This window comes from Salmo salar, chromosome ssa16 (genome assembly GCF_905237065.1).
Source record: "Salmo salar chromosome ssa16, Ssal_v3.1, whole genome shotgun sequence".
Lineage (NCBI taxonomy): Eukaryota > Metazoa > Chordata > Actinopteri > Salmoniformes > Salmonidae > Salmo > Salmo salar.
The window spans coordinates 57,644,386-57,662,913 of NC_059457.1; the positions used below are offsets into that span (position 1 = coordinate 57,644,386).

Here is an 18,528-nt window from a genome sequence, read left to right on the forward strand (position 1 = left end):
CCTCTCTCTCTCGGTCTCTCTCTCATTCTCTCTCTCTCTCTCTCTCTCTCTCTCTCGGTCTCTCTCCCTCTCTCATTCGGTCTCTCTCTCGGTCTCTCTCCCTCTGTCTCTCTCCCTCTCTCTCTCTGTCTCTCTCTCTCTCTGTCTCTCATTCGGTCTCTTTCTCCCTCTCTGGCTGTCTCTCCCTTTCTCTCTGGCTGTCTCTCTCTGTGTGTCTCTGTCTCTCTCTCTCCTATGTGTTGGAGGAGCCACTCTTGATGAAAGGAAAAAGAGGAGTGCTAGCTAGAGGGATCGTCCTGGCACGGAGAAGAGAGGGAGACGTAATCTTTTGCCAAGTAAAAGCTAGATTGTGTAATATTACAAGTCAGACAGCTGCTGGGATGGGCTCCACTGGAACACAACTTAATAGAGCTGGAATTTCATGTAGCATTGTTCTAGAGCAGCGAGCAACAAGCCCCGGGACGATCTTCACAGGACGTTTTACCCCTTCAGAACAGAAGTGAAGCTGACAGGCACAGTTTTCTTGTTCTGTGTTTTTCCATCACGTTCTCTTCACTGGATGGATTTACACACTGGCCGTATCCCAAATAGCCCCCCCCCCCATTCCCTATATAGTGCACTACTTTAGAGCATGGGATCTAAAGTAGTGCACTATATAGGGGGCCATTTTTTAAACGAGGCAAGTCAGTTAAGAACAAATTCATATTTACATGAATGACAAATCGTTCAGTGAGGAAACGTCCATTCCTGCGGTCCGTGGACTCTGACTAGTCAGATACTGTGTCAGCCAGGTAGTAGTGGTGGTGGTGGTGAAATGGATGTTATTGTGGTAACCACCTCTGACCTCTACAGTGAAGAGTCAGGAAGAGTCATCGAAGATTCATGACGAAACGCACGATGAGCGTCGTCGTTGGATTGAGACGCAGACAATACAATGCTATGAGGAAACTCTTGCCTATCAAATTGCAACACTGTGTCGTTTCCCCATGTCTTGAAGATGAAAGATGATATCCAAGCCCAGAGTTAAGTTATCCAAGCCCAGAGTTAAGTTATCCAAGCCCAGAGTTAAGTTATCCAAGCCCAGAGTTAAGTTAAGTTATCCAAGCCCAGAGTTAAGTTAAGTTATCCAAGCCCAGAGTTAAGTTATCAAAGCCCAGAGTTAAGTTATCCAAGCCCAGAGTTAAGTTAAGTTATCCAAGCCCAGAGTTAAGTTATCCAAGCCCAGAGTTAAGTTAAGTTATCCAAGCCCAGAGTTAAGGGAGGGATATTTTTATTTATTTTTTATTTAAAGGAGGGCTAATTAAATTGTCCCTGGAAGGAGGGGGTCCATTTTATGACTCCACTCCTACAGTAGAGCCTGGGTACTGCTCCAGAACCCACCTTACCAAGAGACATTTTTTTAAATAATTGTTTTTATTTATTCCACCTTTATTTAACCAGGTATTTATATATTATATACATAACCCTAACTCTTTATTTAACCAGGTAGGCCAGTTTACAACTGCGACCTGGTCAAGATAAAGCAACAACACAGAGTTACACATGGAATAAACAAAACATATAGTCAATAATATAGCAGAAAAATAAGTCTATATACAATGTGAGCAAATGAGGTGAGATAAGGGAGGTAAAGGTTAATAAATAAATAACATTAACTATAACATCGGACACACACACACACACACCAACACACACACACACACACACACACCAACACACACACACACACACACACCAACACACACACACACCAACACACACACACACACCAACACACACACACCAACACACACACACACACACACACACACACACACACACACACACACACCACACACACACACACACACACACACCAACACACACCAACACACACACACCAACACACACACACACACACACACACACACACACACCAACACACACACACCACACACACACACACACACACACACCACACACACACACACACACACACACACACCAACACACACACACCAACACACACCAACCAACACACACACACACACACACACACACCAACACACACACACACACACCAACACACACACACACACACACACACACCAACACACACACACACACCAACACACACACACCAACACACACACACACACACACACCAACACACCACACACACCAACACACACACACACACACACACCAACACACACACACACACACACACCAACACACACACACACACCAACACACACACACACACCAACACACACACACCACACACACACACACACACCAACACACACACACCAACACACACACCAACACACACACACCAACACACACACCAACACACACACACACACACACACACACACACACACACACACCAACACACACACACACACACACACACACACACACACACACACACCAACACACACACACACCAACACACACACACACCAACACACACACACCTACACACTAACACACACACACACACCAACACACACACACACCAACACACACACACACACACACACACAGGGCTTGACATTAGCATGTTTAATGAGTAGCAATTATACAAAGCTAAAATGTTGATACAAAAACTTGTTATTGACATTTTTATTTAATTTCAAAGTAATTTGTGGAAACATGTTTCTACATTGTTTAAAAGCACTACCCGAAGGTCAGAATGTGGTGATTAAATGATTAAATGTGGTTATAAAGTCAGTAGCTCCAGATGTTCCATTTCCAGAGGATTCATGTATTTACTGTGTTCTTCGTTTTGACTCCTGGGCCTGACTGTCTCCTGGGCCTGACTGTCTCCTGGGCCTGACTGTCTCCTGGGCCTGACTGTCTCCTGGGCCTGACTGTCTCCTGGGCCTGACTGTCTCCTGGGCCTGACTGACTCCTGGGCCTGACTGTCTCCTGGGCCTGACTGACTCCTGGGCCTGACTGTCTCCTGGGCCTGACTGTCTCCTGGGCCTGACTGTCTCCTGGGCCTGACTGACTCCTGGGCCTGACTGTCTCCTGGGCCTGACTGTCTCCTGGGCCTGACTGTCTCCTGGGCCTGACTGTCTCCTGGGCCTGTCATTTTAAAATGGGACCTTTTTGAATTGTTTTGTCTAGGAATCTAACCTTTTGAACTCTGTAGTCTCTCTGCAGTACTGCGTTTTGCACACTTTTTGGTAAAGTTCATGTTAAATGATCTTGAAGACAAGGGGCCCCGATGAGGTTTTCATGTCGTTTTTATTTTGTGTTGAACTTTGAAGGAAAAGGCAAATTTCCACCTTGTGTGGACACCATTTTCTTTTCTATTTTATTGTATTATATTCTTACCTGTCCTCTGTCTCTGCAGTACTGACCTGTCCTCTCTCTCTGCAGTACTGACCTGTCCTCTCTCTCTCCAATACTAATTTGTCCTCTCTCTCTCCAATACTGACCTGTCCTCCCTCTCTCTCTCCAGTACTGACCTGTCCTCTCTCTCTGCAGTACTAACCTGTCCTCTCTCTCTCCAGTACTGACCTGTCCTCTCTCTCTCCAGTACTGACCTGTCCTCTCTCTCTCTCTGCAGTACTGACCTGTCCTCTCTCTCTCCAGTACTGACCTGTCCTCTCTCTCTCTCCAGTACTGACCTGTCCTCTCTCTCTCTCCAGTACTGACCTGTCCTCTCTCTCTCTCCAGTACTGACCTGTCCTCTCTCTCTCCAGTACTGACCTGTTCTCTCTCTCTCTCCAGTACTGACCTGTTCTCTCTCTCTCTCCAGTACTGACCTGTCCTCTCTCTCTCCAGTACTGACCTGTCCTCTCGCTCTCCAGTACTGACCTGTCCTCTCTCTCTCTGCAGTACTGACCTGTCCTCTCTCTCTCCAGTACTGACCTGTCCTCTCGCTCTCCAGTACTGACCTGTCCTCTCGCTCTCCAGTACTGACCTGTCCTCCCTCTCTCTCCAATACTGACCTGTCCTCTCTCTCTCTCTCTCTCCAGTACTGACCTATCCTCTGTCTCTCCAGTACTGACCTGTCCTCCCTCTCTCTCCAGTACTAACCTGTCCTCTCTCCAGTACTGACCTGTCCTCTCTCTCTCTCCAGTACTGACCTGTCCTCTCTCTCTCCAGTACTAACCTGTCCTCTCTCTCTCTCCAGTACTAACCTGTCCTCTCTCTCTCCAGTACTGACCTGTCCTCTCTCTCTCTCCAGTACTGACCTGTCCTCTCTCTCTCTCCAGTACTGACCTGTCCTCTCTCTCTCCAGTACTAACCTGTCCTCTCTCTCTCCAGTACTAACCTGTCCTCTCTCTCTCCAGTACTGACCTGTCCTCTCTCTCTCTCCAGTACTGACCTGTCCTCTCTCTCTCTCCAGTACTGACCTGTCCTCTCTCTCTCCAGTACTGACCTGTCCTCTCTCTCTGCAGTACTGACCTGTCCTCTCTCTCTCTCCAGTACTGACCTGTCCTCTCTCTCTCTCCAGTACTGACCTGTCCTCTCTCTCTCCAGTACTAACCTGTCCTCTCTCTCTCTCCAGTACTGACCTGTCCTCTCTCTCTCCAGTACCAACCTGTCCTCTCTCTCTCTCCAGTACTGACCTGTCCTCTCTCTCTCTCCAGTACTAACCTGTCCTCTCTCTCTCTCCAGTACCAACCTGTCCTCTCTCTCTCTCCAGTACTGACCTGTCCTCTCTCTCTCTCCAGTACTAACCTGTCCTCTCTCTCTCTCTGCAGTACTCTACAGAGCTGAAGAAGCTATATTGTCAGATCGCCAAGACGTGTCCCATCCAGATCAAGGTGCTGACCAACCCCCCGCAGGGCGCCGTCATCAGAGCCATGCCCGTTTACAAGAAGGCAGAGCACGTCACCGAGGTGGTCAAACGCTGCCCCAACCACGAGCTCAGCCGCGAGTTCAACGACGGTCAGTCAGTTATGTCTCTAAAACACTCCTAAAGCAACATTGATAACATATTATGCTTTTAGATGTTATTAACTAACCTTTCAGATACTTCCTGTACCATGATGTTATTAACTAACCTTTACCTCTCAGATACTTCCTGTACCATGATGTTATTAACTAACCTTTACCTCTCAGATGCTTCCTGTACCATGATGTTATTAACTAACCTTTACCTCTCAGATACTTCCTGTACCATGATGTTATTAACTAACCTTTACCTCTCAGATACTTCCTGTACCATGATGTTATTAACTAACCTTTACCTCTCAGATACTTCCTGTACCATGATGTTATTAACTAACCTTTACCTCTCAGATACTTCCTGTACCATGATGTTATTAACTAACCTTTACCTCTCAGATGCTTCCTGTACCATGATGTTATTAACTAACCTTTACCTCTCAGATACTTCCTGTACCATGATGTTATTAACTAACCTTTACCTGTCAGATGCTTCCTGTATCATGATGTTAACTAACCTTTACCTCTCAGATACTTCCTGTACCACGATGTTATTAACTAACCTTTACCTCTCAGATACTTCCTGTACCATGATGTTATTAACTAACCTTTCAGATACTTCCTGTACCATGATGTTATTAACTAACCTTTACCTCTCAGATGCTTCCTGTACCATGATGTTATTAACTAATCTTTACCTCTCAGATACTTCCTGTACCATGATGTTATTAACTAACCTTTACCTCTCAGATGCTTCCTGTACCATGATGTTATTAACTAACCTTTACCTCTCAGATGCTTCCTGTACCATGATGTTATTAACTAACCTTTCAGATACTTCCTGTACCATGATGTTATTAACTAACCTTTACCTCTCAGATGCTTCCTGTACCATGATGTTATTAACTAACCTTTCAGATACTTCCTGTACCATGATGTTATTAACTAACCTTTACCTCTCAGATACTTCCTGTACCATGATGTTATTAACTAACCTTTACCTCTCAGATGCTTCCTGTACCATGATGTTATTAACTAACCTTTACCTCTCAGATACTTCCTGTACCACGATGTTATTAACTAACCTTTACCTCTCAGATGCTTCCTGTACCATGATGTTATTAATTAACCTTTCAGATACTTCCTGTACCATGATGTTATTAACTAACCTTTCAGATACTTCCTGTACCATGATGTTATTAACTAACCTTTACCTCTCAGATGCTTCCTGTACCATGATGTTATTAACTAACCTTTACCTCTCAGATGCTTCCTGTACCATGATGTTATTAACTAACCTTTCAGATACTTCCTGTACCATGATGTTATTAACTAACCTTTACCTCTCAGATGCTTCCTGTACCATGATGTTATTAACTAACCTTTACCTCTCAGATGCTTCCTGTACCACGATGTTATTAACTAACCTTTACCTCTCAGATGCTTCCTGTACCACGATGTTATTAACTAACCTTTCAGATACTTCCTGTATCATGATGTTATTAACTAACCTTTACCTCTCAGATACTTCCTGTACCATGATGTTATTAACTAACCTTTACCTCTCAGATGCTTCCTGTACCATGATGTTATTAACTAACCTTTACCTCTCAGATGCTTCCTGTACCACGATGTTATTAACTAACCTTTACCTCTCAGATACTTCCTGTACCATGATGTTATTAACTAACCTTTACCTCTCAGATGCTTCCTGTACCATGATGTTATTAACTAACCTTTCAGATACTTCCTGTACCATGATGTTATTAACTAACCTTTACCTCTCAGATGCTTCCTGTACCATGATGTTATTAACTAACCTTTACCTCTCAGATACTTCCTGTACCACGATGTTATTAACTAACCTTTACCTCTCAGATGCTTCCTGTACCATGATGTTATTAATTAACCTTTCAGATACTTCCTGTACCATGATGTTATTAACTAACCTTTCAGATACTTCCTGTACCATGATGTTATTAACTAACCTTTACCTCTCAGATGCTTCCTGTACCATGATGTTATTAACTAACCTTTACCTCTCAGATGCTTCCTGTACCATGATGTTATTAACTAACCTTTCAGATACTTCCTGTACCATGATGTTATTAACTAACCTTTACCTCTCAGATGCTTCCTGTACCATGATGTTATTAACTAACCTTTACCTCTCAGATGCTTCCTGTACCACGATGTTATTAACTAACCTTTACCTCTCAGATGCTTCCTGTACCACGATGTTATTAACTAACCTTTCAGATACTTCCTGTATCATGATGTTATTAACTAACCTTTACCTCTCAGATACTTCCTGTACCATGATGTTATTAACTAACCTTTACCTCTCAGATGCTTCCTGTACCATGATGTTATTAACTAACCTTTACCTCTCAGATGCTTCCTGTACCACGATGTTATTAACTAACCTTTACCTCTCAGATACTTCCTGTACCATGATGTTATTAACTAACCTTTACCTCTCAGATGCTTCCTGTACCATGATGTTATTAACTAACCTTTCAGATACTTCCTGTACCACGATGTTATTAACTAACCTTTACCTCTCAGATACTTCCTGTACCATGATGTTATTAACTAACCTTTACCTCTCAGATGCTTCCTGTACCATGATGTTATTAACTAACCTTTACCTCTCAGATGCTTCCTGTACCATGATGTTATTAACTAACCTTTACCTCTCAGATGCTTCCTGTACCATGATGTTATTAACTAACCTTTACCTGTCAGATGCTTCCTGTATCATGATGTTAACTAACCTTTACCTCTCAGATACTTCCTGTACCACGATGTTATTAACTAACCTTTACCTCTCAGATGCTTCCTGTACCATGATGTTATTAACTAACCTTTACCTCTCAGATGCTTCCTGTATCATGATGTTATTAACTAACCTTTACCTCTCAGATGCTTCCTGTACCATGATGTTATTAACTAACCTTTACCTCTCAGATGCTTCCTGTACCATGATGTTATTAACTAATCTTTCAGATACTTCCTGTACCATGATGTTATTAACTAACCTTTACCTCTCAGATACTTCCTGTACCACGATGTTATTAACTAACCTTTACCTCTCAGATGCTTCCTGTACCACGATGTTATTAACTCAACTACCTTTGATGAATCATTGATCACTTATGTGTCTTCTCTGATATGAACATGCATTGTGTTTTGCTATTTGATAAACTTATGGTATTTTGTGTTTTTGTAGGTCAGATAGCCCCTCCCAGTCACCTGATCCGAGTGGAGGGTAACAGCCACTCCCAGTATCTGGAGGACTCCATCACAGGCCGTCAGAGTGTCTTGGTCCCCTACGAGCCCCCACAGGTAGGCTACAGTCCTCCCCTGTCTGTCCTCCTTACAACCCCCCCAGGTAGGCTACAGTACTCCCCTGTCTACCCTCCTTACAACCCCCCAGGTAGGCTACAGTCCTCCCCTGTCTGCCCTCCTTACAACCCCCCCCCCCCCAGGTAGGCTACAGTACTACCCTGTCTACCCTCCTTACAACCCCCCCCCCCAGGCAGTGTAGGGTCAGCCCTGTCCCTCTCCTGTCCCCCCTTTCACCACCAAGCCCCCCCCAGCCCTGGCGACAGACAGTCTCCAACCCCTGTCCCCCTGCCTGTCCCCCTTGTCTCTCCCCTGTCCCCTTCTGTCATCACAGTGTCAAAACCACCACTCTAATATAGACGTCTGCAACACCCTACGTGTCTCAGACAGGGTCACGGCAGAGTGTGGCCCCTGAACTTCTGTAAAGCTGGCTATCCTCACGTACTGGCCCTCTCATAGCCCCCCTACATACCCCCTCATCCAATCATTCAGTGACAGTCAGCCCAACAGCTGGTGTCCTCAACAGCCCGGGCCCTGGCTCTGGCTCTGAACACTCAACACACTACTACCCCTGTCATATTTTTTTTTTTAAAGCACTGCTTATATCCAGATGGTGAGATGCATTGAGGTTTTGAGGTTCACTTGACCTGCTGTTCTCGTCTTCTTCCAGGTGGGCACAGAGTTCACTACCATCCTGTATAACTTTATGTGTAACTCCAGCTGTGTTGGAGGAATGAACCGACGACCCATCCTCATCATCGTCACCCTGGAAGCCAGAGAGTAAGAAAAATCTTTTGTTTTGTTTTTCAGCGGCTACTAGGTTTGTAATATTCTGGAAAAACTTTCCCCAGTTGGAAGATTCCCCCCGGGAATCAGGAGTGGGAATTCTCCAAAACGGGATTTATGAGGAAAAACAAAACGTAAACTTTTGGGGGGGGAAATGTCCATATTGGGTAATTTGTATCTGATCCCACCTCCTCATAGATGGTAAAAAAAAAAGGTCTTATTGGTCTGTTTCTCTCTCTTGCCACCTAGTGGTCAGGTGCTGGGTCGACGCTGCTTCGAGGCCAGGATCTGTGCGTGTCCTGGACGGGACCGCAAGGCGGACGAGGACAGCATCCGCAAGCAGCATGTTACTGACGGAACAAAGACCAGTGAGGGTATGAAACGTTGTAAGTAGTGCTGGGAGCTGGTGAAGGACTGACTGAGTCTGATTTTACTACACTCTGCATGCTGCCAGCCCCTTGGCTGCGCTGTCTTCTCCTGGCGCTGAGCCCTCTCCTCCTGGCGCTGAGCCCTCTCCTCCTGGCGCTGAGCCCTCTCCTCCTGGCGCTGAGCCCTCTCCTCCTGGCGCTGAGCCCTCTCCTCCTGGCGCTGAGCCCTCTCCTCCTGCGCTGAGCCCTCTCCTCCTGCGCTGAGCCCTCTCCTCCTGGCGCTGAGCCCTCTCCTCCTGGCGCTGAGCCCTCTCCTCCTGGCGCTGAGCCCTCTCCTCCTGGCACTGAGCCCTCTCCTCCTGGCGCTGAGCCCTCTCCTCCTGCGCTGAGCCCTCTCCTCCTGCGCTGAGCCCTCTCCTCCTGCGCTGAGCCCTCTCCTCCTGGCGCTGAGCCCTCTCCTCCTGGCGCTGAGCCCTCTCCTCCTGGCGCTGAGCCCTCTCCTCCTGGCGCTGAGCCCTCTCCTCCTGGCGCTGAGCCCTCTCCTCCTGGCGCTGAGCCCTCTCCTCCTGGCGCTGAGCCCTCTCCTCCTGCGCTGAGCCCTCTCCTCCTGCGCTGAGCCCTCTCCTCCTGCGCTGCGCCGTCTCTTCCTGCGCTGAGCCCTCTCCTCCTGCGCTGCGCCGTCTCTTCCTGCGCTGAGCCCTCTCCTCCTGCGCTGAGCCCTCTCCTCCTGCGCTGCGCCGTCTCTTACTGCGCTGAGCTGTCTCCTCCTGTTCTACGCTACGCCGTCTCGTGCTGCCTCTTCCCGCTCTGCCTCTTCCCGCTCTGCCTCTTCCCGCTCTGCCTCTTCCCGCTCTGCCTCTTCCCGCTCTGTGCTTGTTTTCCCATCCTATGCTTGCTGAGGTTAATACGTAAGATAAAGTTAACATCATCCCAGGTGTACCAGTCCAGGTACTTACCAGGCCTCTGCCCCCCTCCACAGCCTTCCACCAGGTCTCCCATGGTATCCAGATGTCCTCCATCAAGAAGAGAAGATCTACAGATGAGGAAGTGTTCTGTCTGCCTGTAAGTGTCTACAGTCTAGCCACAGATCTCTTGTCATTCAGCTGGGATTTCCCCCCCCAGGGGAATTAACTGACCCCCATAATGATGTTGTTTCAATAAACTATGGAATGAAGTTCTAGTACTGTCTGTTCTATAGAAATAGAACCCAGGTGAACATATAACAGTCTCGACGGGTACAAGAGGAAGAAAACATTTATTAGGGGGAACGTTTCAAAATAAGAGCCTGAACTTCAGAATAAAAGTCCTCTGTCCATACTGGCAAAAGCAACCCTGTTATATACATTAATATATACAAAAGTATGTGGACACCCCTTCAGATTAGTGGATTTAGCTATTTCAGCCACACCCGTTGCTGACAGGTGTCTAAAATCGAGCGCATAGCTATGCAATCTCCAAGGACAAACATTGGCAGTAGAATGGCCTTACTGAAGAGCTCAGTGACTTTCATTGTGGCACTGTCATAGGATGCCACCTTTCCAAAAAGTCAGTTTGTCAAATTTCTGCCCTGCTAGAGCTGCCCCGGTCAACTATAAGTGCTGTCATTGTGAAGTGGAAACGTGAAGGAGCAACAACGGCTCATCCACGACGTGGTAGGCCACACAAGATCACAGAACGGGACCGCCGAGTGCTGAAGCGCGTAGCGCATAAAAATCATCTGTCCTCAGATGCAACACTCCACTACCGAGTTCCAAACTGACTCTGGAAGCAACGTCAGCACAAGAACTGTTCGTCGGGAGCTTAATGAAATGGGTTTCCATGGCCGAGCGGCCGCACACAAGCCTAAGATCACCTTTCTCAATGCCAAGGGTCGGCTGGAGTGGTGTAAAGCTCGCCGCCATTGGACTCTGGAGCAGTGGAAACGCGTTCTCTGGAGTGATGAATCACGCTTCACCATCTGGCAGTCTGACGGACTAATGGGTTTGGCAGATGACAGGAGAACGCAACCTGCCCCAATGCATAGTGCCAACTGTAAAGTTTGGTGGAGGAGGAATAATGGTATGGGGCTGTTTTTTATGGTTCGGGCCCCTTAGTTCCAATGAAGGGAGATCTTAACGCTACAGCATACAATGACATTCTAGACGATTCTGTGCTTCCAACTTATGGCAACAGTTTAGCGAAGGCCCTTTCCTGTTTCAGCATGACAATGCCCCCGTGCACAAAGCAAGGTCCATACAGAAACGGTTTGTTGAGATCGGTGTGGAAGAACTTGACTGTCCTGCACAGAGCCCTGACCTCAACCCCATCGAACACCATTGGGATGAATTGGAACGCCGACTGCGAGCCAGGCCTAATCATCCAACATCATTGCCCGACCTCACTAACGCTCGTGGCTGAATGGAAGCAAGTCCCCTCAGCAATGTTCCAACATCTAGTGGAAAGCCTTCCCAGAAGACTGGAGGCTGTTATAGCAGCAAAGGGAGGACCAACTCCATATTAATGCCTATGATTTTAGAATGAGATGTTCAGCGAGCAGGTGTCCACATACTTTTGGTCATGTAGTGAATGTTTTCTATCAAACAATATAATATAGATCTCTGTATGTATACATTTGTGTGAATTAAATTAATGTTGTGGATTGTCCTACCTGCTAACCTCTCTCTCTCACTCTCTCTGCCTTTCTCTCTCTCTCTCTGCCTTTCTCTCTCTCTCTCTGCCTCTCTCTCTCTCTCTGCCTCTCTCTCTCTACCTCCCTCTCTCTGCCTCTCTCTCTCTGCCTCTCTCTCTCTCTGCCTCTCTCTCTCTGCCTCTCTCTCTCTGCTCTGCCTCTCTCTCTCTGCTCTGCCTCTCTCTGCTCTGCCTCTCTCTCTGCCTCTCTCTCTCTGCCTCTCTCTCTCTGCCTCTCTCTCTCTGCCTCTCTCTCTCTGCCTCTCTCTCTCTGCCTCTCTCTCCCTCTGTAGATTAAAGGCCGTGAAATCTATGAGATTTTGGTGAAAATCAAAGAGTCACTGGAACTCATGCAGTTTCTGCCTCAGCACACTGTCGAGTCGTACAGGCAGCAGCAGCAGAACCTCCTGCAGAAACAGTGAGTACTACCCTCTGTCAGACCGTTCCATTAGGTAAAGGATTACTGTACTACCCTCTGTCAGACCGTTCCATTAGGTAAAGGATTACTGTACTACCCTCTGTCGGACCGTTCCATTAGGTAAAGGATTACTGTACTACCCTCTGTCAGACCGTTCCATTAGGTAAAGGATTACTGTACTACCCTCTGTCAGACCGTTCCATTAGGTAAAGTATTACTGTACTACCCTCTGTCGGACCGTTCCATTAGGTAAAGGATTACTGTACTACCCTCTGTCAGACCGTTCCATTAGGTAAAGGATTACTGTACTACCCTCTGTCGGACCGTTCCATTAGGTAAAGGATTACTGTACTACCCTCTGTCGGACCGTTCCATTAGGTAAAGGATTACTGTACTACCCTCTGTCGGACCGTTCCATTAGGTAAAGGATTACTGTACTACCCTCTGTCAGACCGTTCCATTAGGTAAAGGATTACTGTACTACCCTCTGTCGGACCGTTCCATTAGGTAAAGGATTACTGTACTACCCTCTGTCGGACCGTTCCATTAGGTAAAGGATTACTGTACTACCCTCTGTCGGACCGTTCCATTAGGTAAAGGGATTACTGTACTACCCTCTGTCGGACCGTTCCATTAGGTAAAGGATTACTGTACTACCCTCTGTCGGACCGTTCCATTAGGTAAAGGGATTACTGTACTACCCTCTGTCGGACCGTTCCATTAGGTAAAGGATTACTGTACTACCCTCTGTCAGACCGTTCCATTAGGTAAAGGATTACTGTACTACCCTCTGTCGGACCGTTCCATTAGGTAAAGGATTACTGTACTACCCTCTGTCGGACCGTTCCATTAGGTAAAGGATTACTGTACTACCCTCTGTCGGACCGTTCCATTAGGTAAAGGGATAACTTCTGGTTCCTTGTTTTGTCTCTTAACCATCTGCACGCTCTACGGTTGCCGTTTGAACTTGTTTGACTTGTTTGCCTATGAATTAAGGAAAGACTGTGTACTGCAGCATACAAAGCTTATTTAAGGGAAGCCACCTAAGTTGTGAAATGCTAGTTTTACTTTTCGTTTTGGATTCAACACCAGCCTGATTTGAGCGTGATAGCTTGTTTGGTGGACTATTGCCTGTTATTGAGACGTAGAGTTGTTTACGAGTACATTTTTTACATTTTAGTCATTTAGCAGACACTCTTATCCAGAGCGACTTACAGTAGTGAATACATACATCTCATACATTTTTTTTTTTTTCATTTTTTTTTTCGTACTGGTCCCCCGTGGGAATCGAACCCACAACCCAAGCGCTGCAAACACCATGCTCTACCAACTGAGCCACAGGAGACCACAGTACTACAGTAGTGATGTTTGAGCTGAGTGAACACATCAGTATGATGATTATTTGGATAAGGCTTAAGACAATGGCTGTCTTGACAGATGAAAATGTTAGCTTTTTGGTCACTGACTCAATCACTACATTTTATCACAAGACGTGTACAAGTTGCATGATGCATTTGCTTCTCCGAGGGTTGTGTGATATGGAGCTGGGTTTAGTCTCTGATGAGATGTTACCCAAGCCTGAGCATCAGAACCCTAAGCTCTGTTTTACAAGCCTGAGCATCAGAACCTACGCTCTGTTTTACAAGCCTGAGCATCAGAACCTACGCTCTGTTTTACAAGCCTGAGCAACAGAACCTACGCTCTGTTTTACAAGCCTGAGCAACAGAACCTACGCTCTGTTTTACAAGCCTGAGCAACAGAACCTATGCTCTGTTTTACAAGCCTGAGCATCAGAACCTACGCTCTGTTTTACAAGCCCGAGGCTCTGTTTTACAAGCCTGAGCATCAGAACCTACGCTTTGTTTTACAAGCCTGAGCATCAGAACCCTAAGCTCTGTTTTACAAGCCTGAGCATCAGAACCTACGCTCTGTTTTACAAGCCTGAGCAACAGAACCTACGCTCTGTTTTACAAGCCTGAGCATCAGAACCTACGCTCTGTTTTACAAGCCTGAGCAACAGAACCTACGCTCTGTTTTACAAGCCTGAGCATCAGAACCTACGCTCTGTTTTACAAGCCTGAGGCTCTGTTTTACAAGCCTGAGCATCAGAACCTACGCTCTGTTTTACAAGCCTGAGCAACAGAACCTACGCTCTGTTTTACAAGCCTGAGCATCAGAACCTACGCTCTGTTTTACAAGCCTGAGCATCAGAACCTACGCTCTGTTTTACAAGCCTGAGCATCAGAACCTACGCTCTGTTTTACAAGCCTGAGCAACAGAACCTACGCTCTGTTTTACAAGCCCGAGGCTCTGTTTTACAAGCCTGAGCAACAGAACCTACGCTCTGTTTTACAAGCCTGAGCATCAGAACCTATGCTCTGTTTTACAAGCCTGAGCAACAGAACCTACGCTCTGTTTTACAAGCCTGAGCAACAGAACCTACGCTCTTTTTTTTTACACCCAACAGCCAGATGAAGCCTCAATAGTCTAATGGAAACGCCTTTAGGTGCTCTGCCAGGTTTGCACAACAACAGCCGTTTCCAAATCCCTTATCCAGTCAGTCCCAGTAATTGGCTTGAGTGTTTTCATACACAAACACAAATGCTGCCCTCCCTTGCCCTCATTGAGGAGCGGACTGGGACCAGAAATCGGCCCTGGCATTTCTAACACGCCGGGAACAACAAACAAAAAAATTCTCCTCATTTATTAACCAGATAATGATCATTTTGCGCTGAACAAAAAAACCCCAAAAAAAAACAAGTTAGACTGGCCCACTGGGCTAAAAATGGACTAACACATCTAGCATTTGCCCGAAATGCCAGATGGCCAGTCCGCCCCTGCCCTCAGTCCTCGCCCATTCAGTTTAAGGGCTGGGGAGAAAAAGGCGATCGTCTGTAAATTATAGTTTTAAATAGTGTGCTGCTTTCTTTGACGCCCTATGATAATTACTGCTTTTGTTATCGTTTCTCATTTAGAAAACTGTCAGACTCTCTCTGACATAATGCTTACATTTGCTTTAAAAAAAAAAAAAAAAAAGAATCCTGGTTTGAAAAGCCAGTTTTAGGCGTAGCCTCCATTTTCAGGTTTACTATCAGTTTGGGTTCTGTCGTCCTGCTCTCTGGCGCCCCCCATTCACAGTGTGGCTGGATGTGGCAGTGCAGCATGTATGACACACAGGGTCCAGTGGTTTTATATGCTGCAATGCTGTCACAGGTTCATTTCAGAACAGAACAGAACAGCATTTAGCCTACACACTATACTTTACACTATTGATGTGTTTTGGTGATATTTTCCAACATCCTCAAACTCAACTAACTGGTTCAGAACAGCTGTATATTTACTCTAGACTGAAAATCTGTAGTTTGTAGCATAGTTGACTAGACTGTGTTCTAGATTGTTCTCTAAATCAGATCCTCGTGCCTCTTTTCTGCTTTATTCTGATCCTGTTGCTTCACTCTCTTCTCCATGACCTTTCACCTGTATTAGTCCTAACCCCAGTAGGTGTTCTTCACAGCATTATCAAATTAAAAACTCCTGCCAGAAGGTCAAGTCCAGAGTCTCCTGATTTATGATACTATTGCTGTCTAATAGTGCCCTCTTCTGGAAGTTAATGTTACATTTTTTACATTTTACATTTTAGTCATTTAGCAGACGCTCTTATCCAGAGCGACTTACAGTAGTGAATGCATACATTTCATACAATTTCATACATTTTTTTCTGTGCTGGCCCCCCGTGGGAATCGAACCCACAACCCTGGTGTTGCAAACACCATGCTCTACCAACTGAGCTACAGGGAAGGCAACACACTACACTGAACTGGCCACACTACACTGAACTGGCCACACTACACTGAAACTGGCCACACTGCACTGAAATGGCCACACTGCACTGAAATGGCCACACTGCACTGAAATGGCCACACTGCACTGAAATGGCCACACTGCACTGAACTGACCACACTGCACTGAAATGGCCACACTGCACTGAAATGGCCACACTGCACTGAAACGGCCACACTGCACTGAAACGGCCACACTGCACTGAAACGGCCACACTGCACTGAAACGGCCACACTGCACTGAAACGGCCACACTGCACTGAAACGGCCACACTGCACTGAAACGGCCACACTGCACTGAAACGGCCACACTGCACTGAAACGGCCATCCTTAATTTTCTTCTTCAATACTGTGTTTTCAAATGACTCTGTTTTGTAACTCTCTCCTCTTAACTTTTGACTTTCTACTGGTTTATTTCTCTGGTTCCTGTTTTCTACTCTCCTAAAGTGAGTCCTTACTTTCTTCTCTCCTCTCTTCTCTCTCTCTTCTCTGGTTCCTGTCTGCAGTCTGCTTAAAGCCCGGCTACGTTCGGAGCTCCTGGAACCCCTAGCAGCCGAGCAGAGGAGACGATGCAGTACCTCCTGAGACTCACCTCATCCTCACATTCCTCCTTCCTCCAGTTTCCTCCTCCCTTCAGTTTCCTCCTTCCTCCTTCAGTTTCCTCCTTCCTCCTCCCTTCAGTTTCCTCGCCCCTCAAACCTCAGCCACAATCAGACTAGGGGCTCCTCTTTCACCTCTCCTCGATCTTGCTCTCTCTCTCCCTCTTTCAAATATTCTCTCACCTCCCTCCCTCCATTTCTACCTCTCTCTCTCTCTCTTTCTCTCCCTCCCTCCATTTCTACCTCTCTCTCTCTTTCTCCCCCTCCCTCCCTCCCTCCCTCTATTTCTACCTCTCTTTCTCTCCCTCCATTTCTACCTCTCTCGCTCTTTCTCTCTCTCTCTCCCTCCCTCCCTCTCTCCCTCCCTCCCTCCCTCTATTTCTACCTCTCTCTCTCTTTCTCCCCCTCCCTCCCTCTATTTCTACCTCTTTCTCTCCCTCCCTCCTTCCCTCCATTTCTACCTCTCTCTCTCCCTCCCTCCCTCCCTCTATTTCTACCTCTCTCTCTCTTTCTCCCCCTCCCTCCCTCCCTCTCTCTATTTCTACCTCTCTCTCTCTTTCTCCCCCCCTCCCTCCCTCCCTCCCTCTATTTCTACCTCTCTCTCTCTTTCTCCCCCTCCCTCCCTCCCTCTATTTCTACCTCTCTCTCTCTTTCTCCCCCTCCCTCCCGCTCTCCGATTGTGCCGCTATTTAAACTCTCACATTCTCCAAACAGAGTTAAATAAACAGAGAAACAGTCTGTTGGTGCTTCATGTTCATGAAATAAAACTTTTTCTTCCTATTCATTACTTATGTAGTAACACATAATATGTTACAAACTTTAGTCTGTCTGGAAAGTACTCTGCATACCAGTCTACCGATAAGATGCTGTCACATTCATAAGTCAGATTTTAAAGATGTTTTGCATGCCAGATTATTATTTAAAAAAATTTTTAAATAAGAAAGGTTGTAGCTGTGTGGCAACACCAGTCTCAAACAGCAGAGGGCGCTTGAGTTAATCAAAATTTTGTTTGTTTCATTAAAAATGTTTTACACCGAGAGTCATTTTAGCAGACGCTCTTATCCAGAGCGACTTACGGTAGTGAGTGCATACATTTCCGTACTTTTATTTCTTCTTCTTCATACTGGTCCCACGCGGGAATCGAACCCCACAACCCTGGAGTTGAAACCGCATTGCTCTACCCGCCTGTGTCACACGGGAACCCCTATGGTCAGCGAATAGGCTATACAGCACATAACCTACATCCTGTTTAAAGCACCATTCATGTCTTTGTTGCTTTTTAAGTTTGTGTTGTTAGCGGTTAAAAATAAATAAAAAATAAAGCTAGTAATTGAGTTATGGACAGGGACACAGTCAGCTTGTATTGCAGTCAGAACACATTGCACATGCATAGTTATCCGCCTCTCGGTTGACCTCTCCCTCCTATTGGCTGGGGCTGGTCAGGAACCAATCGCTAGTGTTTTTCTACAATACTTGTCTATTGATTGAGCTTGTTGTTTTGTCTTTGGAGCTGGACTCAAACCTAACAGTGTGTTTCCCCATGACACCCTATTGTCTATATAATGACTATTTTTAACCAGAGCCCTATGGCAGTCCTATGTAGAGCCCT

General features: G+C 46.2%; 1 protein-coding gene across 9 annotated transcripts in view; it reads left to right on the forward strand.

Annotated features, from left to right (window-relative positions):
- tp63 (tumor protein p63) overlaps nucleotides 1–18,528 on the forward strand; it is a 116,627-nt gene that overhangs the window by 88,033 nt on the left and 10,066 nt on the right. For 6 of the 9 annotated variants that reach the window (XM_045697484.1, XM_045697486.1, XM_045697491.1 and 3 more), the window contains 6 exons: nucleotides 4,707–4,893; nucleotides 8,126–8,241; nucleotides 8,912–9,021; nucleotides 9,277–9,413; nucleotides 10,375–10,457; nucleotides 12,356–12,480. In XM_045697484.1, the coding sequence (XP_045553440.1) occupies nucleotides 4,707–4,893; nucleotides 8,126–8,241; nucleotides 8,912–9,021; nucleotides 9,277–9,413; nucleotides 10,375–10,457; nucleotides 12,356–12,480 (758 nt within the window). Of the gene's footprint in view, nucleotides 1–4,706; nucleotides 4,894–8,125; nucleotides 8,242–8,911; nucleotides 9,022–9,276; nucleotides 9,414–10,374; nucleotides 10,458–12,355; nucleotides 12,481–16,826; nucleotides 17,130–18,528 lie in introns of those variants that run through there. The other 3 variants (XM_045697485.1, XM_045697487.1, XM_045697492.1) reach the window with 2 other exon arrangements.